This window comes from Sceloporus occidentalis, unplaced genomic scaffold (genome assembly GCF_023333645.1).
Source record: "Sceloporus occidentalis isolate IW3139 unplaced genomic scaffold, rSceOcc1.0.p SCAF_410, whole genome shotgun sequence".
Lineage (NCBI taxonomy): Eukaryota > Metazoa > Chordata > Lepidosauria > Squamata > Phrynosomatidae > Sceloporus > Sceloporus occidentalis.
In genome coordinates this window covers 22,501-48,214 of record NW_028317390.1, presented here as the reverse complement: position 1 = coordinate 48,214, position 25,714 = coordinate 22,501, and the positions used below count along the sequence as shown (strand labels likewise).

The 25,714-nt window shown below is 49.3% G+C and overlaps 1 protein-coding gene across 4 annotated transcripts in view; it reads left to right on the top strand.

Annotated features, from left to right (window-relative positions):
- LOC149272843 (myotubularin-related protein 13) overlaps positions 1-25,714 on the top strand; it is a 93,975-nt gene that overhangs the window by 63,324 nt on the left and 4,937 nt on the right. For 2 of the 4 annotated variants that reach the window (XM_089506670.1, XM_089506669.1), the window contains 16 exons: positions 6,561-6,629; positions 12,678-12,839; positions 13,086-13,333; positions 14,141-14,310; positions 14,985-15,058; positions 15,695-15,890; positions 18,039-18,166; positions 18,813-18,988; positions 19,407-19,549; positions 19,756-19,951; positions 20,403-20,599; positions 20,812-20,952; positions 22,817-23,001; positions 24,347-24,523; positions 24,597-24,698; positions 24,983-25,168. In XM_089506670.1, the coding sequence (XP_089362796.1) occupies positions 6,561-6,629; positions 12,678-12,839; positions 13,086-13,333; positions 14,141-14,310; positions 14,985-15,058; positions 15,695-15,890; positions 18,039-18,166; positions 18,813-18,988; positions 19,407-19,549; positions 19,756-19,951; positions 20,403-20,599; positions 20,812-20,952; positions 22,817-23,001; positions 24,347-24,523; positions 24,597-24,698; positions 24,983-25,168 (2,550 nt within the window). Of the gene's footprint in view, positions 1-6,560; positions 6,630-12,677; positions 12,840-13,080; positions 13,334-14,140; positions 14,311-14,984; positions 15,059-15,694; positions 15,891-18,038; positions 18,167-18,812; positions 18,989-19,406; positions 19,550-19,755; positions 19,952-20,402; positions 20,600-20,811; positions 20,953-21,740; positions 21,837-22,816; positions 23,002-24,346; positions 24,524-24,596; positions 24,699-24,982; positions 25,169-25,714 lie in introns of all 4 variants that reach the window. The other 2 variants (XM_089506668.1, XM_089506667.1) reach the window with 2 other exon arrangements.

Genomic DNA, 25,714 nt, shown 5'->3' with positions numbered 1-25,714 from the left:
TTCGTTAACGAGCCTCCTTTACAAAGCGGAAGCCCGCTGTAAAATAAAATGTGTCATTAAAACGAAGAAACATCTTTTATCGTCAAAAGTCAGTGAATCAGGCAAATTTCATGAATACGCAAAAAAAGAGAGAAACCATCCAGCGGTGAACATTTTACCCGCAGAAATGCGGAATTCAGAACACAATCTGAGCTGGAATTTTAAGAAACTTCTATGGAAGGAGCAGAATTTTGTGTTTTGGGCTCAGTCTGGGGCTTTCTTTTCCCGTTTAATGTATAGAAAGGTAACGAGTTACCATGTTTGTCTGGACAGATTGGAGCGGGCGCGTGGCTCTAAGGTAATTAATGAGGGCCATTGGTGGTTTGATTAGTTTTGGGGCCAATGAATCATCTTAAACCGCTCTATAATTCTCGTAGCGTTTTTGGATGATGTTAAATGTCACCAAACCTTTTCTTGGCTCCAAAGAAAATGAATTCTATTCAAACTGTTACCATGGTGACGCATAGAAATGCACCGTGTAAGGGTTAAGAGTTTCATTTCTTTTCCCGATTTGGGAATCTCCCAGTCGGCTTCTAATGGGATGAAAAAAAACGCAGCTGGTTCGGTCCGGAGGGGTAGCGGACTTTCCCCGAATCCGAGGAGGAGCTGGCTGGGTCTGCGGGGAGAGAGCCGGGAAGACGCACTCGTTTCATAAAATGCCCTATATGGTTCCCAAAACGGGTCTGTTTTGGGGTTTCGGGGGAGGCGAGTGACCCCGGGAATGAGGACGCCCTCCCTGCATACAGCGTTCGCTCTCGGAGTGTTATTCACCGCGGGATGATACGTTTCTATTCGCCGTTACGTTGTATTTATAGAGCGACGGCAGATTCCGGAGCCCTGCTCCAATGGGGAGGACGAAAACAGTATTAGAGCCGACAACCTACGATCTGCCGGGGCTGAGCGAGACGAGGGTCCCGCTCCTAGGAGCTTACAGTCTGTTCCTCCGATCGCTTGGGTTTGCAGAGAGTATAAAATGCTGGGTCAGGGCGCGGAGCTCTCCAGCCGATCGGCTCTCGCGTCTGGGAAGCACATGCCTCGCGTTTCAAGCTGCAAAGCATAAATTACTCTGGCAGCTCATATTTAAGCAATAAGTCCCCTGAAGCCCCCCAGGGGGAGTTTTAGCGCGCATGGCTTGTGGTCGCAGCATCTGATTCGTATTTATTTGTGTATACGGTGGGGGGGGGGGGGTCGCTGCCGGTTACTGAAGATGCACATATCTGGAACGGGACCCCCGTACACGTTAGTGCATGGCGGGATATTACATCGTTACTAATGATGAGGAGTCCGTAGGAATTTTGGGAAACGTTGTAAAAGCGTTATTAATGTGTTGCTCATCACAAACTTTTTTTCATTTCTCCCATCTTCGTATTTTAAACAAAAATATGGGGAAATCACGTGAAAAAAATGTGAGAATTTCTCCTGTATTTTTTGCCTTGAAAATCTTTTTTTTTTTTCCTTTATTTCAATGTAACCGGTCCCGGGTGCCACGTAGACTCTTTCCGTGCAGAGCGCTTTCCTCCAGAGTCCCGTTCTTATCGTAGAAAAGCCTTTCTTGTTCCCGCGTTTCCACCTGCTGTATGTTTCCAGTATTATGCCAGAAAAGCGTGCGTTTTGGGGCCGGATCTGTGCGATTTCGGCCCGACGCGGATTGATGGTTCTCTCCCCCAGGGCCGATCTTACGGGAAATTTGTTCTCCATTTAATGCTCGGGATGTGCAGATTACGCGCTCTTTCTATTCACCCCCAATCGCCACAAAACAAACGTTTCAGAGAACTAAATCCACTTTAATAACGAATTAGCCGACTCCAATCGGATTGCTTTATTAGGGGGCCGGCGGGGGCTTTCAGGGACAATGAGTGGCATTTAGCTTTGGCCAAGATGGCAAACACAAAGCCACGCGGACGTGCTGAGCTATTCCTGATGGGGAACAAAGTTCTAAATTTAGTTTGTGACTTGCGGCCAGAAGTCTCTGAATAATCTTCCGGCTCATTGTTACGCCGGGGGGCGCGAGGCCGACGTCGGAAAGGACCTTATAAAACGTGACGATTGATGCGTTTCTCTTAAAAGCTATTTTCATGGTTATGTCACTCCTACGGCGAAAGTACGTGACGGTTTAAAGGACACCGATATTTAAAGCCTGTTGGCTACTAGAACATCCCTGTCTGTCCATCCAGCTGCGGTGGGGAGGAATCAGACCGGAGAAAAAGGTCTTTCACCTAAATGTAAAACGCGTCGGCAGACACTGAACACCAAGCTGCACCCGTTCCCCTTACCAGCCTGTGATTTCCACTACTGATAGGAATCGGGTTATATTATATATTTATATTGAGTGCATTCATCTCTCGGCCCCTTCCCCGGCGTGAGGACTGCACTCTGTCAAGGTTTTAATTAACAAAACATTTTAATGTCCCCCCCACCTTACAGCAGAATAATCCGCTTAATGCCGGACGAGCGCAGCCAGGAGCTGACACAGCGTAGCGCGGCCGGGACGGTGCTGAACGTCACGTAAATTGTGATGATAATCCGTGTGACGGCTGCTGAGCCGGCGGAATAAACCGCCCCGCGGAAACGAGCCGGAGGGTCCCGGGAACACGGACTCCCCGACCGGCCGGCGGTTTCAAGTTTTGGGCTAAACCAAGACTCGTGAGCGTCTCTCGGTGCCAATACCCGTTGTGTTTAGTCTCGTATTTAATATAAAATTGATTTCCTCCCCAAATTTGTCATTTTTATATTCTGCGTTTTAAACCCCCCCACGGCGATCACATCGCTGACCACGCGAGTTTCCTGAAACAACGGCGGGCGGACCGCGCGATGGAAACGTCTCCTTCTCTCCTTAGCTTCAAACATTTCACCGGATTCCAGCTGCAGAGGCCTAATAATACAAATATTTATACATTGAAAACGCCTTTACACGTTTAAACACGTTGTTTATTGAATTTATATGGAAAATAAATACAGGCAGACGTAAGACTTTCTCCCACTGGTAATAAAAATGTCCGTGCATGCGCCAGTCAGGGCGATGCGTCCGTCGAGGGCAGTGTGTAGATGATACGTCATGTAAGTGTACCTAACGTGTTACGTCCTTCTAGTTTCTTGCAGTCTAGTGGTGGCTGGGATGCTGTCGGGGCCGCAGCGGGCCGAGCGTGGAATTGGAAGCATTTGTTGCAGTGTTTATACGGCGTTTATACGATGTCTGCGCTGCGGGGGAGGCGTCGTATGCACAGAGTGGGTCGGGGTCGTCTTTCGCCTGATCCGCGCCCCGTACCGCCTAATAATATGCCGGGACTGACCGTGTTATATTCTTATCACCGGCTGCTTGGGGGGCAGTCAGTCCTTCTGATACACCTTCCGGGGCAAGCATGTACCGGACGTTCCAACCATTGAACTGGAATTCAGCTTCAGCCGTCTCCATTGGATGATGGGGATTGCAGTCCATCACCAGGAGAGCTCCCTCCCTCCCTGTCCTCCGTGTAGACAGTGTAAGGGGCTGATGGGTTGCATGTAGCGGAAGCCCTTTGGTTGTCGCCTCCATTGGTTTCCCCGTGCAGTTTTATGGTCGATGTCTACCTATGGTCCGCGGTTCCGGGGCTTTGGTTGTCCGCAGGGGGGGCAGGGAGAGGGACCTCTGCCCGTTATGTGGTTATTGCCGTAGTGTCCCATCCCTTGTGTTTTTGCGCCGCGTGTCGCAGCTGGAGTAGTTTAAGCCGTGGACGGGGCAGCGGCGGTGGGGATCTTGCTGTGAGTGAGAAGTTCCATGGCAGAGCGGCATCCAAACCATTTCCTCGCGAGGGGGTTACAGGCGGACTCCACTCGGCTTTATTGCCCCGGGCCTCATGACGCTTCCCTCAAACACGCATGGCATTTCTGTTTAAGAAAGATCAGATGTGCAGAGACAGTGGGGGGGGGATGCCATTTTGCACCGAGCATCACGTCTCGCAACAGGGATCCCAACAGAAAGTGTCCTCAACTCCTCCGACAGCCCAAACCAAGGAGACGCGCAGCACCGCAGGAGAACAGGCGTGGGACTCGGCCCTGAAATGGCCCTGTTTGCCGCTATATCCTAAATTGCGCGTCCTGTTCCTGCCTTCGCTGCAGTAACTGTTACTCGTGAGCTGGACGTCGGGGACCTGGCTTCACGCAAACGACCACAGTGGCATTTTACTAATTGTCAGAATCGCAGCAGCTTCTCAACATCAACTGCCAGAGTCACGAGTCCAGTAACCCGGCAGAAACAGAGGAGACAAAGTCACCTAGCCCCAACTGTCAGACTAACGGGGTATGTTGCATGCCACCAACAGGCAGCAATAACGGGGTATACGAATCCACCCCCAACTGTCAGACTAGCGGGGTATATGAATCCACCCCCAACTGTCAGACTAGCGGGGTATGTCACACGCCACCAACAGGCAGCGATAACGGGGTATACGAATACACCCCCAACTGTCAGAATATTTTAATCCAACTGCCAAACAGTCAGTGTATACTTGTATGTAGGTAGTGTGTACCGTGCATTGTAAACCCGATACCATTTAACCCACCAAATAACGACTCGGAGACTGAGATTGGATAAAGCAGGCCACAGCACCATTTTATTATAAACCATAAAACACTGTGTTGGCCTAAAACACCATAAACCAATAAGAATAATATACAATAACCGATAAATAATAAATACAAATATACATAACACATAACCGTAACATATTCAAAACATAACCAACACAGGAACCGAATTAACCCCGTCCTTGCCGGCCTCTCACACTCGCCTCCCCCCCTCGTCCAAACAAAATTGACAGCTACCTTTCGCTGTCCCACCACCAATGCTAACCACCAGCCGTCCAACAAGCTCGGTGGGCACGTCCAATAAACACCAGAGGTCAGGGGAGGACTGAGCCTTCCATTCCACCAGCATCCAAACTCCATCACTTACCAAAACCAGACCGGCAAGGACACGCAAACCGCCCCTCAATTAACATCCCCCAATCAAAACACGGACATGCCCTGAGCATGCACTCACCCACACACACACATGCTCCCTGTCCATTTAGCTACGCTGATTCCCAGGGGCCTTAACCACCATCTACTCATTGCTAAGCATGTCAGTCGGAATGATAACCGTTCCCTCGTTATTTTATTTGAGTCCCAAGTTTTCCAACCTAAACTCATCTTTAAAAACCACAAAAACGGGAGGGCGGGGAGGGAGAAATCGCTGTGTAATATAATGTAGAAATTGTGACCCTCTTACAGGGATATTCTCTTAGGGAATGTGTGACGAATAAAGCACAAATACAAGCGTATAGAATAATGGGTGTTTATATCGAATAAGGTCACTGTTACAGGTGATAAAACATATAACATACAGAAAACATGTGATAATAAAACAAAACAAAAGGGATACTTTCTTGGGAAACCTCTCGGCTCACAGGCTTCTCCCGAACGGCATCTTGCGCAGCTTCGTTCTGAGTCTCCTGACCCAAGGTGCTTCTGTTCGCTGCGCTCTCCTTTCTCAGACTCTCCTGACTATTCATCCCAGAATCCTTTGTTCCTTCCAGGAAGTGGTTCACCCGACCCCTCTCTCCAGAGATTTCCTGTATGACCCAATAATGGAGGAGACAGGTAGTCTATGCAAACATACGCAGCTATGTTACAATACATGGGCTTCAGTTGTCTGCCCCCCGTGGGGTATCTCCCCTGTTAGAGCCTTTCCTCCAAACCCTTTGTAAAGCATTATTATGCAAATGACCTCACATTGTAAAACCAGATATCTCACCTTATAGAAACCCAAATCTTCCCCAAAACATTATGCCATAAATGTAGTGTCACATTTTAAAGGCACCCTTCATTTCGTACAAGGGGTCCTCCGGGGCCCCAGCCAATGCGTTCATTAATATAATGGACTTACATGTGAAACATAGTTTCAGCGTGACTCGGAAAAACGCGGCATCAGCGGCCCCCGGCCCCCTTTACCTGCGTGACGGCCGGAGCCCCCCGAGACCGGCACTTAATACCTCGATTTGTCTTTTGCTCTTTAAACGTTTGTAAATAAACGGCATCGCGGAGAGCGCGCGGACTCGGCCAAGTGATACTCCAGCAGAGAGCTTTATCATAAAACCCCAGTGAAGTGTTTGCCGTTTTTACATCTGTGTTTATTTAAAAGCCCGCGGCCCCCGGGATCCGGCTCTCTGCCCCGATTCAAGTAACGGAAAGCTTTCATGCACCTGTTCCCCGCGCCGCGCAGGTGCATCGTGGGGGGCCATCTGGATGATGTTTAATTTCCCAACACCGGCCTCGGCGCCTGCTTGAGTTTTCTCTATGGAGGCTGATATTATGGAAAAAGTGACAGTTTAGCCGATGTAAATATTATTCGATCCGTTGATCTGCCCTTCAAATGAGACGAACGCTTTGTGTTTAACGGGACCTTATAGTGAGAGGCAGACATATAGCGGTGTAACTACCATTTAGCGGATGGAGCCCCTTTCTGGGTCTGCTGATTAATGTTTCTCTTCTGTGTTCTTTTGAAGGACTGTTCGAGTTCCGAGGAATACAGCATCGCTGCTCAGCTGCTCCCGCTCGCCACGGCCTTTTGTAGGGTAAGTTCTGAATATTTAATTGTAACATTAATACAATTAATACGTTCGCATACATCTTTTTCCTCCATGCAAATCCCGGAGGACCCGGCACAGCGCCCTGTCCCTCAACCCCCCCACGCGCCGCCCCCCCCCCCCGGCCCTCGCACCGCTGCGAAGGTTTAGCTTGTGATCTCCTGCCCCGTGCTTCACGCGTCCGTTACATGTAACTGTGCTTTGTGTTTCTATACATTTCTCTTCTGCTTTACGGCTTTTTGTTCCTCGTTCGTGTGACGACGCGTTCTCACCGCCCAGCGGAGAAGCAGAGACGCGTTCACTTGATGGCGCCGGTGACGGGGCTTTACCCGGACGTTTTATGTGACTTTGGGCGGCATTTAGAAGAAGAATAATGGGGTTTATTTACCCCGTTTAATTTATAAAGCCGTTCCCTGCTGTTTCTATACACATTATCGGGGCTTTTAGGGCTGTAGAACCCTGCGATCCCCTCATACCCAGCAAACATTCTGACCTCCTAGAAAAGAGGGACATCAGGGGAGGAGAGAGGGGCATCAGGGGAGGAGAGAGGGGCATCAGGGGAGGAGAGAGGGGCATCAGGGGTGTGTCCTGAGCTCCGCTCCCTGGTCTGCAGGTCGGGCTCCCTCATTAAGGTGCGGATGTGTGAAGGTGACGGGGCGGAGTGTTACGTAACGTATCCCTGAGGATTACCCCAGAGGTGGTAGAATGTGCGGCCCTTGCGGCTGGAGCTGGACAGCCCTGGAATAATCGGATCTGATTCACCGGACAGAGCGTGAGTCGGGCGTAATCCCTCCCGGCGGACGCATCCTGTCCTGGTTTGTTTGTGATTCTATTTTTATGTCATTTTTAAGCCCTCGTCTGGATTTGATTCAATTTGATTATTTTATTACCCTGCAGAGTGCGGATATACGGAGGATTAACCCCTTCAGCACCTGCACGCTGGAGCTTTTCTCTGCAGAGACTCGGCGGTAATTGCCGTTTCCCTTATACTTTCATATCGTCCTTATTATTTATCTCATGGGTTATGATGATGTTAGAGGAGTGTGTGCGGGTAGATTTGCCCCCTCCCTGTGTGGGTAGATTTGCCCCCCCCCCCTCGTGCGGGTAGATTTGCCCCCCCCCCTCGTGCGGGTAGATTTGCCCCCCCCCCCCTCGTGCGGGTAGATTTGCCCCCCCCGGGCGGTAGATTTGCCCCCCCCCCATGCGGGTAGATTTGCCCCCCCCCCCATGCGGGTAGATTTGCCCCCCCTGTGCGATGTGTTAAGGAGAAAGCAGTGCTGGGATATTCTGGAAATGGTAATGCTATATCTTTACGTTCTTCCTCAGCGTTGTACAGCGCTATAGTATATGTTAGCGCATGGTTTGACTGTCCGCATGGATATGTCTTTACTTATCTGCGCATGGCCCTTTAAATATGACACAGTCTGCTTCCCTCTAAGAAGGATGTGAGTGGTGGGCGCCCAATTTAGCCCCTTGTTTATGGTGAGTCAGCGCCGAGTCACGAGAGCCGCTCGCCCTCCGGTTTGTTTGTGAGTTCCAGGTGGGTGACGGGGAAACGTGACCCTTTTCTCCGAGTCGTCATCCCCCCGGTGTAAACATTATTAGGAGAATAACCCAAAGCAGCCGTGACTCGGCTTTTTCATCGAACATTAATCTGCAGAACGAAGTTAGTGGATGAAACGCGATCCGTGTCACGGAGGATTTTCACTCTCCCGCGGCTCGTAAGACCCCCAGCGTGAGCCGGTGATGAGACCCTCCGTTTGCATTCAGCGCAGGTTACCGGAAATGGAACGAGATCTATTAGCCCAGCAGGGTTTTAAACTCGGGTGATTGCTCGGCCGTGCCTGCTGAGTATCTGATTAGATTGTCAGCCTTGGCTTCAAATATGAGAGAGAAAGGTGGTGACCTTGTAACATGAAAGGGATCACGAAGCTGCCCCTTCTCCGCGTGCCGGCAGCTCGCCTGGGACCCCACTCAGCGGGGGCCGGAACGCTGCTCACAAAAAGAGCCCGGTTTTGGGAAATTTCACAGTAACGTTGTATTTAGTTCCTGTGATAAAAGCCTTTTTCTCTGCCAAGACTGATACATCAGAATATGTCTGTCCAGAAACACATACTGCCGCGAGGAAGCCCAGAACGAACCCAGCCAGGGCTACAGTGATTTCTGGAACAGGCGTATTATTTGGAAATGAGTTCACGTTTAACACTTTTTTATCGAAGCTTCTATCTCAGATGGCTTTGGAGGATTTCCGGCTATCTCTGGATATAAACGGAGTAAGAAAAGCATGAAGTTGCCCCTTGTGGGACCCTGACTGGTTCTCTCCGCGTCGAGGAAGGGGTTAACCCCGCTCGTAATATTAAATCCCGGCCGTTGCCAGCCCTGGGCCGGAGCCAGACAGCCTCTTGAGACCGGAGGAGAAAGATCCATGTGAGAAATTATTTATAAACAGATGAAAGAGCTTAAATCCTTAAACTGCCAGGAACTGCAGGAAATCGTGCCGTCCTCTGATTTGCTCGCCTCGCTGACAATCGCTTACCCAGCACACGGCGTGTTAACACGGGTCAGGACACCAGAACACCCAACAATTACCGTGACTGCAAGCTGCAGCGCCGTGATCAAGCTTCACAAAGATCAAGGGCAGGGCAGCAGGTCGCCGATGGGTTAATATCTAGAGATATTGAATGAAGATGAATGATCAGTGACACATACCTTGGCGCTGTACATAAAGTGTTAACGCTAAATAAATGATCATCCAATGCAACGCGCTGCCGGACGTCACTTATTTGGCATTATTTGGATTGCAAGCTTTCGAGGCCACTGAGGTCTCTTCTTCAGTTGGATTATACCCAGTTAGTCTTGAAAGCTTGCCAGAGATGGTTTCCAGCCGCGCAGGGGCTAAACCGTGTGATGGGGCAGCAAGATGGCGGCTCCCGCAATGGAGTCAGAACTACTTTATGTTAACGTTTAAGAGAAAAGGAACAAAACTTGTGATTGGGGGGGAAGGCTTTGGGGATCTGACTTTTTGTGGCCCCTATAATAGGGAATTCAGTACCAATGAGAGCCCCCGGGGGCCCAACCGGAAGGAGCCATCAGACTATACGGCTTTCCCGGTGGCTCCATTTACTGATTGCAGGCGGATGGACGGCGGCCCAGGGCATCGGACGGGAACCTCGGCGTAACGCGGGGTCGTCTTCCGGACCCCTCTGCCGAGTCTTCATTGTATTTGGTGCTGGATTTTCTCCTCCATCGTGTGCAGAGACCACCATCACCGTACAGCGGATGCTTACTACTCCCAGATATACAAAGAAACAAAAAGGCCCGAGAAGTAAACGCTGGGACGATGTGGATCGACTCGCCGCTCCAGATGGACGCTGGAACGTTCCGGCGCATTTTTTGGGGCTGAGGAATGTATGGATTTGTTTAGTTTATGAGCTATGACTTCAGCTGTTTAGCAGTTGTGGAGCGGCTCCATGCGATGACGCAGCATCTTGGAACGGGGAAAGCTGCTCGTGTTTTTCGCGAAGGGACACAAGACGCTGTTTATAAGTCACATGCCGGGTAAAGCCACGAGATGCCTTAAACGCTCTGCTTCTTGTCCGTCGAGGGCTCCGGCTCGTGACAGCTCGGCCGATAAACCCTCTAATCCTCGCGACTGCTTCATTGCGGGTCCTCTGCTTCGTACCCAGATGCGTGTATGTGAGCCCCCCGTAATCTGAAGCCCCCCATCTTCCTGCGCGGTCAGATAGTCCTGCGTTCGTAGCGATTACAAGAAGCCGCGATGCCTCCCATTAACCAGGCGAAGCGCGTCGGCCCGGCAGACTCTCAGCGCTAACGTCTGACTAAGATTCTCAAGTTCCAGCCCTGAGACCCCCTTATCCCAGAAGCATTTAGGGGACGCAATAAGAATCCCTTCGCGCTGCAGAGTCCTTTGTCGGTTCTTAGATCAGGCGCAACGATTTGATAATATATTAAATATATTAAAGCGGCCGGTCGGAAAGAGGGTGTATTTTGGGTGAAAAAACACACAATTTAATGCATTAGTGCCTATGGGAGTTCCCAGCAGGGTACATCAGTGCTCAGGGCCCCAGCGTTTGGTTTCGGTCCCCTGTAAGAGGAGGAGGTTATGTTTGGATGAAGACTTAGGCTTTTTAATATTATTTCAGACTATAATAAAAAAATCCCATTTCCCCTGGAATTCTCCTACAACCCAGACACGCTTTTGGCTTTGTCAGAATCCGGAATGTTTCGCATTATCATTTTTCCCCTTAAATAATCGCTTTTTCTGTGGAATTTTGCGTGTTTTTTTACTCTTCTTGTTCTTGTTATTATTTTTACAAAATAAATTCTTATAAAAAGCAGATGAGACGTCGTAGGAAATGACCGGGGCGGCAAGCGTAACCCCTCCGCGTCGCGCAGGCGGCTGCGGGACAGAAAGGGTTAATCGCAGGGTCTGAACTCCTGCGCGGAGGGCCCGGCTCGCGGCTCGTCGATGGTTAACGTATCCCGGCTGGTAGGGATCTGGCAAGCGTTCGGCCGACGAGATTCCTCGAGTCTGGCGGTGAAAAAATATGTAATGGAGTGGAGGCTGAGGTTGGGATCGTAGGGATGGAGATCGCATCCTCCAAACCTGTTGCCCCTGAACATGCGTTGCCCGTGGGCCTTTTATAATCCCTTCTGACGCTGATTACCCCGAGGGGGGCGGGTGTTACTTTCTAGGGCTTATATTCCTACCCCAGGAACCACACATATCTGGAGTGCCTGCGCGCTTCGCAGACTAATCCTTCCTTTAATGAAACTGCCCCTGGATCCCTGGTCCATGCGCAGCCTTATCTTCTGAACTCGATTAATACTTTTAATTCTTCCTCTCTCTCCATCCTACCCCGGCTTCCAGAACTGCCTACGAGCTGGGGCACAATAATGAACCCCTAGGGCCGAGATACACGGCGAGCCTCGTGATTTTTTATATCTTTTTTTCTATTTAAAACGCGTCTTCCGAGCGCAGAAGTCCCCGGCGCGTCGCTCAGTCGGCCGTTTCTGTTCCCTGCTGGCTGAATAAACGTTCGGCCGCCCTCCGAAGGAATTGTTGATTAGAAAAAGTTCTCCATGCGGAACGCGGCAACTTACCTTGACCTGACCTTAATCTCTGGAGCCGTGTTTACCCTGCGTCCTAATGTCTAACCGGGGGCCGCCTCGCTGACCTCGCTAACTCGGGACGAGCTTTCTGCTCCTCGGTGTAACTTTATTCTGTGAGATAAATGAGAATAACATCTGATGAACAGAGAGATGTTTCAATGTCCGGCCCGTCTCGCTCATGCCCCGAAGAGTTAATGGCTCGTCCCACCGCCACGTCCCCGGCTTTCATGTTATTTGTTCTGTTTCCAGCCGTGACCTTGCCTCATATTTAATTATGACACCGATCGCCGATAAATCATTCGCTCTTATCTGCAAAAACGTCGCCTTTGTTCACTTCACTAAATTATCCGAAAAGGGACCGCTCGGCCCGGGGCTTCTTCTCTAGGGATGATCTGCCCTCTGCTGGAGCGGCGCATGTTTCATCGTTTGCCCCGGTTAATGAGTGTTCAGGATCTGGAACTGGTTCAGCGCAGCAGTTTCCTAAAGTCATTAACAGAGATAAAAGTTCCCATTCCCCATAGAGCTGCACCCGGTCAGAATATTCCGTAAATATCGCATTAAATGCATGCAGCTCGCGCCGTTCACTGTGTTCTCCGCTTTATTTTTTAACGTTCTGAATACTCCAAACCCTCCTGTTTTTGAGGTTCATATGATAGATTGCACTAAATAATTGAGCCCCCCCCCGGGTGTTTCACCTGATGATGACATTGACTGGTGATGATGTAATGAGGCGGACGTTTGTAGCGTCGCTGGTTTATTTATTTATTATTATTCATTTATTGCTTTTGTTATAATGTAACAAATATGTTGCATCGTGAAGCTGAAATGAAAGGATGACTTAATGGGGGCAGACGGTGATTCCGGAATATTCGTAACGCTCTGATATGTGATTGGCTCTCACAGAAGCTGTCGCCCGGCGTCAGTCAGTTCGCCTACACCTGCATCCAGGACCACGCCATCTGGACAAATCAACAGTTCTGGGAGACGACGTTTTACAACGACGTCCAAAGTCAAGTGCGCTCCTTGTATTTGACGACAAAAGAGAACGGCCAAGGAACGGTAAGCGTGATTCGGGCCCCCGGCGCGGCTGCGGGATCTGGGGATACGGTAAATGTTTCTAGTGTGGCCTCCGGCCGGAAGTAGACGCTCACGAGACTCAATAGCTGCTAATCAGTAAAAAAATGTAATTACCCCCCCCAATGGGCATTTATTTGAAAGGAAGGTAAACGATGCCCGTTATTCACTGCTTTGCTACATATTATTCACTAATAATTAGCACTTATTCCTTCTCAATAACAGAACGGAGGTGAGGTTCAGAAGCAGGAGATCACAGTAATGGATCTCGCGGCCGAGCAGTTGCGTTTGTGGCCGACGCGCAATAAACAGACGCAGCAGGAACTCGTTCAAAACGAGGAGAGCACGGTCTTCAGCCAGGCCATCCACTTCTCCAATCTCATGGTCTATCTACTGGTTCCGCTGGACACGAGCAAGAACAAACTTCTGCGGGCATCGGCCGCCGGGGACTGGGAGAGCGGGAGCAACAGCATCGTTACCAACAGGTGAGGGCGCCGGCGGAGGGACTTAGTGCGGACCCTGGGGGCTCGGAGACGGGAGAATCGGCGGTGGAGGTGACCAGATATCTGCGTTTTATCTATACCCCCGTACAGCCTAATGCACGGCCTGTGGGGTGTCAGCGTTTGGTGGGTAGGCAGCTGAAGGGCAGTACGGCTTGGTGGGCTTGCCTGGTTAAGGACAGTGGCGTCGTTTGACTGCCGCTGTTGGCCATCTGAGCGTGGACTGTAACCGCTTGTTGGAAGTGGATTTGTCGTGGCCACCCAGGGGTTAAGCAGATGATGGAAGCGGCTGGCCGGAGGAATGCGGAGCGCGTCTCGTGTCGCCACTCAGATTAGATGTCTGATCAGAATGGGATAAACAGCCGCTGTTGTTAGAGTGGAGGAGAGCTTGGGGTGATCTCATTGTTGATAAATTTGTGTATCATTCTTTGTAAATGAGTCGCGGCGCCCCGTGACGCGAGCGTTTACTCCAAAACCATCATTAAATGGTGACTCCGCGAGTCCGGCCGGGACCAGGGGCCTTTATATCATCGTTAACTATCGGCTTCAAATATTGCGCGTGTTTTGAATCAGTCTGATTAATCTGAGCGGAGATAAGGGGGATCGGCTCCGGATTTATCAAGTTGATTGCAGAATTCTAACGTGATTATTCTGTTTGTTCAGCCGGATCGCTGAAAGACGATTAATAAATAGCTGAGGATAGATCCACGGATCGCGCAGAGTTTACAGAAATCGGCGTTTTGCATTATTTTTGTTTCCTCTTTGTCGCTCTCTGCGTATTTCTGCGCTCAGCATCGCCGGGAGCGTCGCCGAGAGCTACGACACCGAGAGCGGGTTTGAGGACTCGGAAAACGACGTCACGAATTCCGTTGTGAGATTCGTCACCAGATTTATCGACAAAGTTTGCACCGAGAGTGGCGTGACCCAGGAACACATCAAAAGCCTGCACTGCATGATCCCCGGTGAGTGTGCGCCGCACTGCGTGATCCCCGGTGAGTGTGCGCCGCGCTGCGTGATCCCCGGTGAGTGTGCGCCGCACTGCGTGATCCCCGGTGAGTGTGCGCCGCACTGCGTGATCCCCGGTGAGTGTGCGCCGCACTGCGTGATCCCCGGTGAGTGTGCGCTGCACTGCGTGATCCCCGGTGAGTGTGCACTGCACTGCGTGATCCCCGGTGAGTGTGCGCTGCACTGCGTGATCCCCGGTGAGTGTGCGCTGCACTGCGTGATCCCCGGTGAGTGTGCGCTGCGCTGCGTGATCCCCGGTGAGTGTGTGCCGCGCTGCATGATCCCCGGTGAGTGTGCGCCGCACTGTGTGATCCCCGGTGAGTGTGCGCTACACAAACACCACTAACCCACCCCTATCACTGTACAGGGTGAGTGTGCGTTGAACCAACTGAGCCCGGAGTCTTCATATCGTTAACAGAACTTCCTTCTCCAATATACACCATGTAGCCGCTCTTGGGTGGATTGTAGCCCCCCGTTGGGTGGATTGTAGCCCCCCCGTTGGGTGGATTGTAGCCCCCCCGTTGGGTGGTTTGTAGCCCCCCTGTTGGGTGGTTTGTAGCCCCCCCCGTTGGGTGGATTGTAGCCCCTGCTTTGTTTGTCCTTCTTTTTCTCAAAATCTGTTTATTTTTAGGTATTGTTGCCATGCACATAGAAACATTGGAGACCGTTCACCGGGAAAGTCGGAGGCTGCCGCCAATTAAAAAGGTGAGTGTCAATGGCAGACACCACGGGACTCACTCCTGACCAGGGGAGCTCATAATAAGTGACGCCACGTCTGACTAGTATTGAGAGCTTTGTGCCCTCCCAACGACTTCTTACCCCGGGGCTTAAACGTGCGCCGGATACAGCAGAGAAAAGCTTACGCCGTATAATAACTACTCTCAGCCGTAATTTGGGGTTCTAGCCTAGAAATCGCAGAATGAGGTGAGTGAATGAAGCCAGCGCCGGGACGAGGTTCTTTTACTGCTCCTGGGGGACTCGGGGTGCCGCAGACCGGAGATAAACGACTCTTCGGGATCCGTGCTAAATGTGTTTAAAAAAAAAACAATCTTCATTTTTACTGCCATGAATGCCTGGGGTACTCTGACCCCTTCCCGTAAGGCCGAGTCCACCCGAACCCCCCCCCCCCTCCCCCCCCCCCCCCCCCGTGCATGAACTATATGCATTCCTACATGACACATTTATCCCATTAAACAAGATGCTTTTGTGCTTTGTTTTATGGTGGCTTTTGTTTGCGTTTGACATTTTCTGCTTTTAGCTGTTATTGTCGGACCTAAAAGTAACTGAAAATCTCATCAGACTGTTTGCATGGAGTAACCCCGGAATGTTTGTTTTTTCCAGCCCAAAATCCTGAGGCCTGCTTTGCTGCCCGGCGAGGAGTTAGTATGCGAGGCTCTGCGGGTCCTGCTCGATCCAGATGGGAGAGAAGAGGCGACCGGCGGGGCGCTTGGAGGACCTCACATCTTACCAGCAGAGGGCGCACTCTTCCTCACCACTTACAGGATCATCTTCAAAGGCGCTCCCCACGACCCGCTCGGTAACGCATTAGGAATATTTCCTTACCGGATCTTTAAACTCTCCCCCGTATCACACGGACGCTAAACTCGAAAGTAAAAAGCATACAATACACAAAATGAATACAAATATAAAGTGAATAGAAAGTATAAAGCATACAATACACAAAATGAATAAAAATATAAAGTGAATAGAAAGTATAAAGCATACAATACACTAAATGAATAAAAATATAAAGTGAATAGAAAGTATAAAGCATACAATACACTAAATGAATAGAAATATTAAGTGAATAGAAAGTATAAAGCATACAATACACTAAATGAATAGAAATATTAAGTGAGTAGAAAGTATAAAGCATACAATACACTAAATGAATAGAAATATTAAGTGAGTAGAACGTATAAAGCATACAATACACTAAATGAATAGAAATATTAAGTGAGTAGAAAGTATAAAGCATACAATACACTAAATGAATAAAAATATAAAGTGAATAGAAAGTATAAAGCATACAATACACTAAATGAATTGAAATGCGTTCATTAAGTGAACAGAAAGTATAAAGAATTGGTCTTAGTGACTCCGGTGATGGTAAATGAATCGGCAGAGAGGGCGCCGGTGAGAATGTGTTTGCCGGCACTGAATCTTTACCACCCAGCTGCTTCCAAATGACTCTTCTGAGCGCAGTCTGAGGGCAGATTGTTCCCAGACTTGCACATTTTTTGAATACCTGTCTGTCTGGTGCGTTAAATTTTACCCATTTTTACACGATGATATATTCTTTACCGTTTGAGATCTTATTTAGAAACCAATCCTTACTTCTTCCACGTATCCCCTTTGTCGTTGTCTTTCTCCGCTCCATGACCAGAATTCTAAAGCTTGAAGTCATTTATTCTGAAGTCTCTTTAGCTTTAATGGATTCAGATTCCACTTACGGTGACTTGTCAGAGTCCGGAGAGATTGAAGGCCGTCTCGTGTTACCACCACCCAGCGTGAGGCCGCATTCCCCATGTCCAGCTCATGCCAAGGTTGTGTGGATCTGTGTAGTTAGGCTGGTAAATGGTAATGTGTAAACAGGCTGGTGATAGGCAGACATTCATGCTCACATACCGGACATTCACACACAAGTTAGGTCTATTACCAGCCCTCCTCCATGAACCAAAATGGCAGAAAATCCAGGGTAGAAATCTGAGGATTTTTACATCTTACTGCAGACTTTTAGCCGTCTTTGTCTTTAATGTGCAGTGGAAATAAGTGGAGGTTTTTGAAGAATGCGAATAATCCGATCCTCTCCGATACACGAAGGCTTGGCCGAGACCCGTTAAATCAGTTTGATTAATTATAGCCTGCTTACGCATCTTATTCATATGAAACAAATTACAACTAATTATCAGCGCACAAATCAGCAGAAAGCAAATATCTACATCTGGTCCCGGATAATAATTCATTTATCTGCAACAGATATTCAGCAACGCGGAGATTTTCCTGCCAATGGAAGCCTTCGCTGCCTTCAAATTGGCAAATTCATGTGAGACTGGGCTTAAAGAGTCGCTCGCAGTGAGGAATTAATCCTGTCTTTTGTGTATGTTTTTGGTATTTGTGTATTTATTTAATCTTGACCCCTTTTCTATCCTTTTGAATACATTCTCCGTTATCCAAGAACAATTTGTACCGACATAAAGAAAATAACTTATTTCAGCATTTGCCAATTCGGCGTAAACTCTCCATCACTGTCAGTCGCCGGGTTAATAATTTAACTCCTTTGTAGGTATAACTAGCGGCGTCACATGAGATGTAGAGACACAGGTAGGAAGTGGGCACGGAATTGCGGCTTGTGGCTCGCCGGCACCTGCTTTGGGAGATGAGCCGACCTCGCGCGGGGCGGTTATGAGAAGGTTAATGAGCACAGACTACGTTTCGTGGCCTCTAAGTCCTGTAACTTCTTGGTTAATTGACACAAACGAGTCAGGGTGGATGGGGAGGAATATGCGTTTGTGTTTCTGCTTATAAAGACTCGTATTATCTGGGTAGAACCCGGAGGTATTTGGAATGCCCTGCGGTTTCCAGTTGACCGTCCAAGCGCCCGGACGCCATCGTATGGGGGGGGCAAGCATTTTGAATCTGGCTTCGCTGTAAGCCGACTCTGACTGTTTTTTTTATACCGCAGTGGGAGAACAGAGCGTCATCCGCAGCGTCCCCATCGCGTCCATCACCAGAGAGAAGAAGATTAATATCCAGAACCACCTGCAGCAGAACATGCAGGAGGGACTGCAGATCCGCTCCGCCACATTTCAGGTGCCAATGGGAACCAGAGGGGGTCCGGCGGCCGCTTCCTTCAAGGGTCCGGCCCAGCCAGATATATTTAGTTGTTTTTTTTTGTAAACCAGATTTCAGAATCTGGTTTCGGTTTCTTAGGAAAAAATTTTAATGTGCTTATTGTGAATTTGGTTGGGGAGGTACGATTTCCATCTGATTGCATTAAATCTATATTGGTTTAATTGGTTGCTTGGAATATTCTGACTACGTGCCGGTCCCTGGGACATTGGACCTAAAAAACCCAGCACCCGAGAAGTATATAGAGAGAGAGGCTTGGCCCTAAAAATCTTTTACAATTTTTACATTAAGAGCTTTCCGTTTTATATTTCATTTTTTTAACGAATAATATCGCGAGTTGTCGTATTATCCTAATCACGGGAGTCTAAACGTTAGATAGATCCCTAGACGGGATAGCCTGGACCCCGGACCCTTGGGAAAAGGTAAATGCCGTCTACGAGGCATCCATAGGCAAAAAGGGCATTACCCCCAACTGAGCTTACGGCTTTAACTCTTCAAGTTTACTTATTTTGAATATTTTAATAATATCCCCCCCCCCCCCCGTTGCTTTGTATCCCGGATCGCACCCGTTTCATAGGCAGTGAATTGTCTCCTTCTCTCCGCGCAGTTAATTAAGGTGGCGTTTGACGAAGAGGTCAGCCCCGAGATGGTGGATCTGTTTAAGAAGCAGCTCGTGAAATTCCGATACCCGCTGTCCATCTTCAGCGTTTTTGCTTTTGCCGCCGGACAGACAGCGCCTCCGATAATCCTCCCAAAGCAGAAGGAGAAGAACACGTCGTTTCGGTAACTCCAACAGAGTCGTTTGGGGTCTTGACTAATTTTACCAGACTTGATAACGTGCGATTACCTGCGTTTAACAAAATTTTACTGCCGCTTTTGAAAATATGTCCATAAACCAGAGAGAATCTAGACCTTTCTCATTGGCTGCTGTGTTCTAGTTGAGAGCTCAGACCTGCAGCAACTCGGCTTTATTTAAACGTTTCTCCAGCGTTAAAAAAATAAAATAAAAATAAAATAAGAAACCTTTTTGCTTAAAAGTGAAGTCTTTTTATTAATGAGAAGATTGGTTGTTAACGTTTTTATGTTTTAGCAAATCAGGATAATTTCAATGACCCCCAACCCACCCAAATATGTAATAAATAAGCTCAAAAGGCAGGAGCTGTAAGTAGAAATGTTTTAGGATTTCTTTTTGATGTTTCAGGACCATCTCAAAAACAATTGTTAAAAATGCCAAACGGGCTAGCAAAATGACTATTGGGCGTCAGTACGCTGCCAAGAAGAAGACCAGCACAATATTAGAGGAGCGAGGCAGCCGCGGAGGAAACGACGACGATGATATTTCAGGTAAATGAGAAAATCTGAGAGGTCCCTCGGGGGTGGGACCAGCTTCCTATTGGCCAGGAATGATGTCAAAGTTCTCCAGTAACCTATTGGAACTCCTGACACGAGGGAGGATTACATATATATATATATATGCAGCATAATTAATACAGTGTAATCTGTTATTGCGGGCTGTTACCCTCCGCGACGCGCACTTTGTGTGTTTCCAGTGTCAGACGATAACGAGCTGCCCAGCGGGACGCTGAAATCCTCTGAGAAGTCCACCATGGAGCAGCTGGTGGAGAGGGCCTGCTTCCGCGATTACCAGCGCCTGGCCCTGGGAACCATCAGCAACAGCTCCACGCGCCTGAAGTCGGAGCACTTCCGGATCACGGCGATGAACAGGATGCACTCCCTCTGCCGAAGGTTGGACGTTTCACCATAAAAAGCAGGGATTCCTTAATGTGTCCTCGTTACAAGACGGACGAGTACATTTATGGATAAATGAGTTTCCTCTGACCTCGGGATATTCGTTTAAAATGGGAGCTGCTCTTCTGTTCAGTTGTATGATATGCAGAGAAATCCCAAAACTCTGACCCGATGACTGACTCCTCCACCTTGAGTGCATGAAATGTAAATGCCCCTTATGTTTCATAATATACCCAGGGCAGATTATCCTTTATGCGAGTGCTCCAAGGAAGGGTCTTTAAAATCAAGGGGAACCACAAGAAAATGATAAAAGAACCCAAAATGCGTTTAATTTATCTGTAGCTGATGGTGTCCTGACGTTATCTTGTACAATATTGCAGCGTGACGCCATCTGAAGTCTTTACAGTATATAAATATACACATCGTAACACCTTTTTTTCCACCTCAGTTACCCCGGGCTTTTGGTCGTTCCTCAGTCCGTCCAGGACAGCAGTCTTCCGAAGGTGGCTCGATGCTATCGTCACAACAGACTTCCGGTTGTGTCCTGGAAAAATCCCAAAACCAATGCGATCTTGCTTCGTTCTGGAGGCTTCCACGGGAAGACGGTGGTCGGGCTTTTCAAATCACAGAACGTGCACAATGCTGGTGAGAAGGGTCCGCTGTCAGCGGTGGGGTCATCACGTTTAACACCAGACCAAGTTAACGCTACAACCGCAACATTGGCTGCTCAGAGCCGGTTGCTTTTCATGCTAGTTTGTGAAACATGTTAGAATGTTCCTGAATCCAGAATTGCATGTTTGGTGCCGTGTCTGTTATAAACATGCGCTGTGACCAATCAAGCTGTCATCTTTCTGAAGGTCAAGCGTCCTCCTTGGAGTCTTCAAGCAGCATCGAGCAGGAGAAGTACCTCCAAGCCTTACTCAATGCCATTTCCGTGCACGGTAAGGTGAATGGGAACGGTACCCTGACGATCCGGCCGACCCTCGCTCTGTCACCAGGTAAGACCAAAACCACGATTCATTTTCTTGCAATTTCATTTAAAGCTGCAAGTTTTACCGTTTCATAGATATTTGGGGTAAGGATTATTTTAATTAACTCTTATGGGTGACCCATTTATGTCAGACAGATGGACGTTAGTAATTTAGGTTGGGGGAAAAACCCAGGGTCTGTGAGGTTCCCCCTTTTTACCGATCCTTCCTGCTTTTGATCAAAAAGCAATTTTTCCAATGTTGCCGCTTAGGGGGGAAATTCCTTCTTGACTCAGAAAGGCGCTCAGATTTCCCCTCGGATCGGGAAGCTCTAAAATATTACTGTTTATTCCGTCATTTATACCCCTGCATGTTCTGCTTTTACCCTTTGTGGAAGCATCCGGTGTATCTGGTGGATTCCGTACCTTTACTGCCCTCACTGTTAAGAATCCCTTCCTTTGCTGTGCATGAAACCTTTGCTCTTCCCGTCTAAGACGACGACCTCTGGTTCTTTGTACGCTTCTGTTAATGAACGGGTCGCTGGAGAGCGGGTACGGCTAGGAACGTTACCAACGCACCGTAATCAAGCTTTTCCTAAATGATCCCTTCCATAGAACCTAAAAAAGATCTGGACACCGCGCATGCGCTCCTAACCCTCCTGATCCTCCAATCACATCGCCTAACAGCTCCGGGGAATCCGTCGGGGAAAATGCGCGGCCGGCGGCAGCCGAGCGTTTTAACTCCTTGTGCCTTTTACATCTGTGTGTACGTTGCTTGTTTCATGTGTTGTCTTTCTTGTTTGTTTGACTGGCTTTTAGGCAGTGAGAGAAAGACGTCGAGAATGTCCAGTATGGTAAAACACGTTGTCCCGAGCCATTTGGACGGCAATTTGTCCAATAGCTTTACCCGCGGAGGTTAGTAGGACGGAGGCCAGGATTTACAGAGGGTTTAGTGAGAAAACATTTAGCGTATTATCATAAATCATTTAGAATATTATCACAAGTCATTTATTTTATAATCATTTAGTATATTATAAATCATTTAGCGGGGGCCATGATCCTTTTAAGAGGTCAGAGTTGGCCGCTGGGTGGCGGATCGGGCGTCCGCGCCGTATGGTTCTGCAGGAGCCGAGAATCGCTGTAAACGTCTGTTTGCGTTGAGCTCGTTTCGTGTTTAACCTTCATCTCATGTGTTTACGGATTATTTTCTCGTAAGTTTTGTTTTTTTAATGCTCGCTAATTCCCGTCCGTCTGCGTTAACCCCTCGCAGTAACATTTTGCGGTGTAACATTTGTCAGCAGAGATGCTTCGTAATCGGATTACCCCCTCGCAGGGTTATCACGGGGTCCTGGGCCGCTGCGTGAAAACAATCCGCCACTTTATTTGGAAAACAGTTGGTGGTGTTTGTTTCCCGGCTGCGCAAAAGCAGCCGCTCTCTCTCTCTGCAACGTCCGCATTTTCCTGGATAAGTGTACTGGGAGTTGTAAAGAGTCTGGTAAAGAATGTCATTCGGTTTTAGCTGATATCTCCAATAGAAGTGCGGCCAAACCACGCCAACTCTAGCCCCACACACCAGATGTCCAGCTCCAGTCCTTGAGGGCCACAGAGAGGCCGGGATTTAAGGGATTTGGTTTCTTTCACCCTTCGATTTTATACGTTTTTGCTTTAATGGTTCTGCTTTTTCAGCGTTTGATCCGAGACAAATGCTTCTGCCTCTGGTGAAATCCGTCGGGATGGCTTTGAGTCCCGCGTATTTGTATAAAGCGGTAATAACTCTGTATTGAACCAGAGCTTCACAGCGTGTTACTTCGAGGTGTGTTAGCGCAGAACGGAATTGCCTCTGGGGCTGTTTCCGAGGGGTATTTGTGACACGGCTGCTCTCTCTCTCTGTGAAGGTGTCTGGGCGAGTCTTCGCTCGAGCAATCGCCTGATCAGCACCAACACTCCGCTCATTGACATCGGCACTCGGGTGCCCGGGAAGGACCAGTCCGCTCTGTACAGCGACGGCTCCAGCCTGCAGAGCCAGCTCCTGAAACGCCAGGCCGCTCTCTACGTCTTCGGGGAAAAGTCGCAGCTAAGGGTAAGACTTTGTTTCCACCAGCAGAGTTTCCCGGGGGGGTCCTGACGCTGTCTGGGGGGTTTCTTCCTGGCCCTGCGCCCCAGGACCGACGATTGCATAGCCTCGAGACGGCCCCATATTTCAGACCGCATGGTGCGTTCGGGGTGCGCAGGTAGCAGGAAAGCGCTGGTTCTGGTAAAGCCTCGCAGTTCATGCACCCGATGCACGCAGGGGGTCCGGCGGACGTCTGTCCGGATTCTCTGCATATCTGCGGGACGGGTGTGTGTTTTGTGTTCCTGATTGTGAGGCCATTAAACATTCAGCCTGATAATCCCACGACCCGTTCTCTAAATCCTGCATTCTTGCCTCGTGTGAAGCTTTAAGGACGTTGCTCCGAGTGTCTCCGTCCAAATCACTTTAACGTCTGGTCGCGTTCCAGAAGCAGCAGCCGCGGTTTCTCTAGCGGGGTCTCCAGCGGGGTCTGTCATGCCAGGTTATTTGTAAAACGCGAGCCCCGTCCTCTCTCCTGTTCCTAGAAAGGATTTTAACCTTTAGCTCTCAGGCAGCCGGGATTCGGCCTCGTTAAAGCTCTTCTTATCGCGTTAGATGAATCCTTTATCGGTGTTACTGGGGACAGCTGACCCAGAGGTGCCTCCGACGCTGGAGCGCAATGCTGGGAAGACATCGTTCGGACACTTTAAGCCTGTTTGCTCAGAACGCTAATCGCTTTATATAAATTGAAATGCCTCTGTAGGGCTGTGTTGCTCTGCAGTGTATCTGAGCTGTCATTATAGGGTCTGCGAGCCCCCGTGTAACAGCACTAAAGTTATCGCAGTTCAGCTGTTGCTATAAACATGGCTGCCGTTGCCAGGATCGGTTCCCATCTGCAAATTCCTCGCATTGTGAGCGTCGGCGTCTTTCGGTCAGGATGTGAATTGATGGAGATTGGAGATGCAGACAGAATCCTCTGTCCTCCTCGACACATGCCTGCATTCACCTTCTAAGTCAAAATGGTGTGCAGCGGAGTTTAATGCGACGCTCGCACTGTAATGGAAGCGGCAGCTGTCCCCGACGCACCCCCTTTGCCCCACCACGAGCCCCCTTTGCCCTATGTCGGACCCCCTGTGCCCACCTGTAACAGACCCCCTGGGTCCCCACGAAGCTGGGCATTTAGTTAAATCCTTGTCGCGGAGCTCACACGTTTCACAGTTTAAAGAAATGAGGAAAGGGGTCTCAGCCGTACCCGTCAGGATGCCCCATCGCATTAACCTGGTAAATGAGTGACATGGCGGGATCCCCTGCACCCCCCACCCCCCCAGCAGGAGTCCGCACGGAAATTGAAAGCCTGTCTCTCTATTCTCTGCAGGGGTTTAAGTGCGACTTTGCGTTAAACTGCGAGTTTGTCCCCGTGGAGTTCGGAGACGTCCGGCAGGTGAAGGCCAGTTTCAAGAAGCTGATGAGAGCCTGCGTACCGAGCAGCGCGGCCGCCGACTCCGATCTCACCTTCCTCAAATCCCTGGGCGAGTCCGAGTGGTTCCTGCAGGTAAAACCCGTCACAGGCTGCCCAGCGCTGGCGTATTTTGGGTGCTGGGAGATATTAAACGTATTTTTATCAGATTCACAGGATAATCCAGCTGTCGGCGATCGTATCGGAGCTCATGGAGAGCGGCTCGTCGGTCATGGTCTGTTTAGAGGACGGATGGGATATCACGACGCAGGTAATGCCGTTAAATAGCAGGAATTCCCAGAAAACATTTTCTTAGACGAACCTCCAGCTCACTTTGCACGAGATTCTTTTGGGTGAAATGGTGACTATTTTGGGCCAGATAACCTTAATTTTTTTTGAAACATTGGCGCGTTCCCCTGATAGCCCCCGTATCCTGCCCCCTGTTGTTTTTTTCCCCGGATGGCACCCGGTCCCCCGTTCGGCTTATTGCTGGATCCTGTGTTTGGCGTGCGGACCCCGGGGCCCGTTATATATTAGCTGTATTTGTGTCTCTAGGTGGCATCGCTGGTGCAGCTTCTCGGGGATCCCTTTTACCGGACGCTGGACGGGTTCCGCATGTTGGTGGAGAAGGAATGGCTTTCCTTCGGCCATAAATTCAGCCAGCGGAGTAATCTGTCCCTCAGCAGCCAGGGCAGCGGATTCGTGCCCATATTCCTGCAGTTTCTGGACTGCGTCCATCAGGTGAGGTGCGCGGCGTTGGGTAGAAAGGGAACTCGACCGGGGACAGCCAACGCGGCAAACATCCACACAGAATAACCAAAAGACGACCCAAAACTTCAGGGGAATTGGAATCCGCGCCCCCGGCAGTTTCAGCGTTTGGAACAGCTAATTATAAGTTGTTTACGCCAGATTTTCCAGGTGGCAGCTGAATTATTAAAGTTATAATCTTTGTTTTAGAAACAACATCTGTGAGATTATAAAATGCCTGATGACCACATCGGTTGGTGATTTAATTACCAGAGAAGCTTTTACCATTTTTAGTAAATAATAACTAAGCCCTTTTATGAGCTCATGCCTTCAGCAGGGCGGGTGATTTTATTGGGGGGTCAATGATCTTTATGGACCTCGGCCCCGGGTGATTTGGTTACGTGGCGGGCGAATAGAGTAACCGGACTTATTGAGACGGTAACGGGCGCAGAGACTCCCTGAATGGATGATATGGCGCGTTTTGGGCAGAGGGGGTCTCGGGGTCCCTGTGTCTGTCGTGAAAGCGTGTCGCTCACGTGT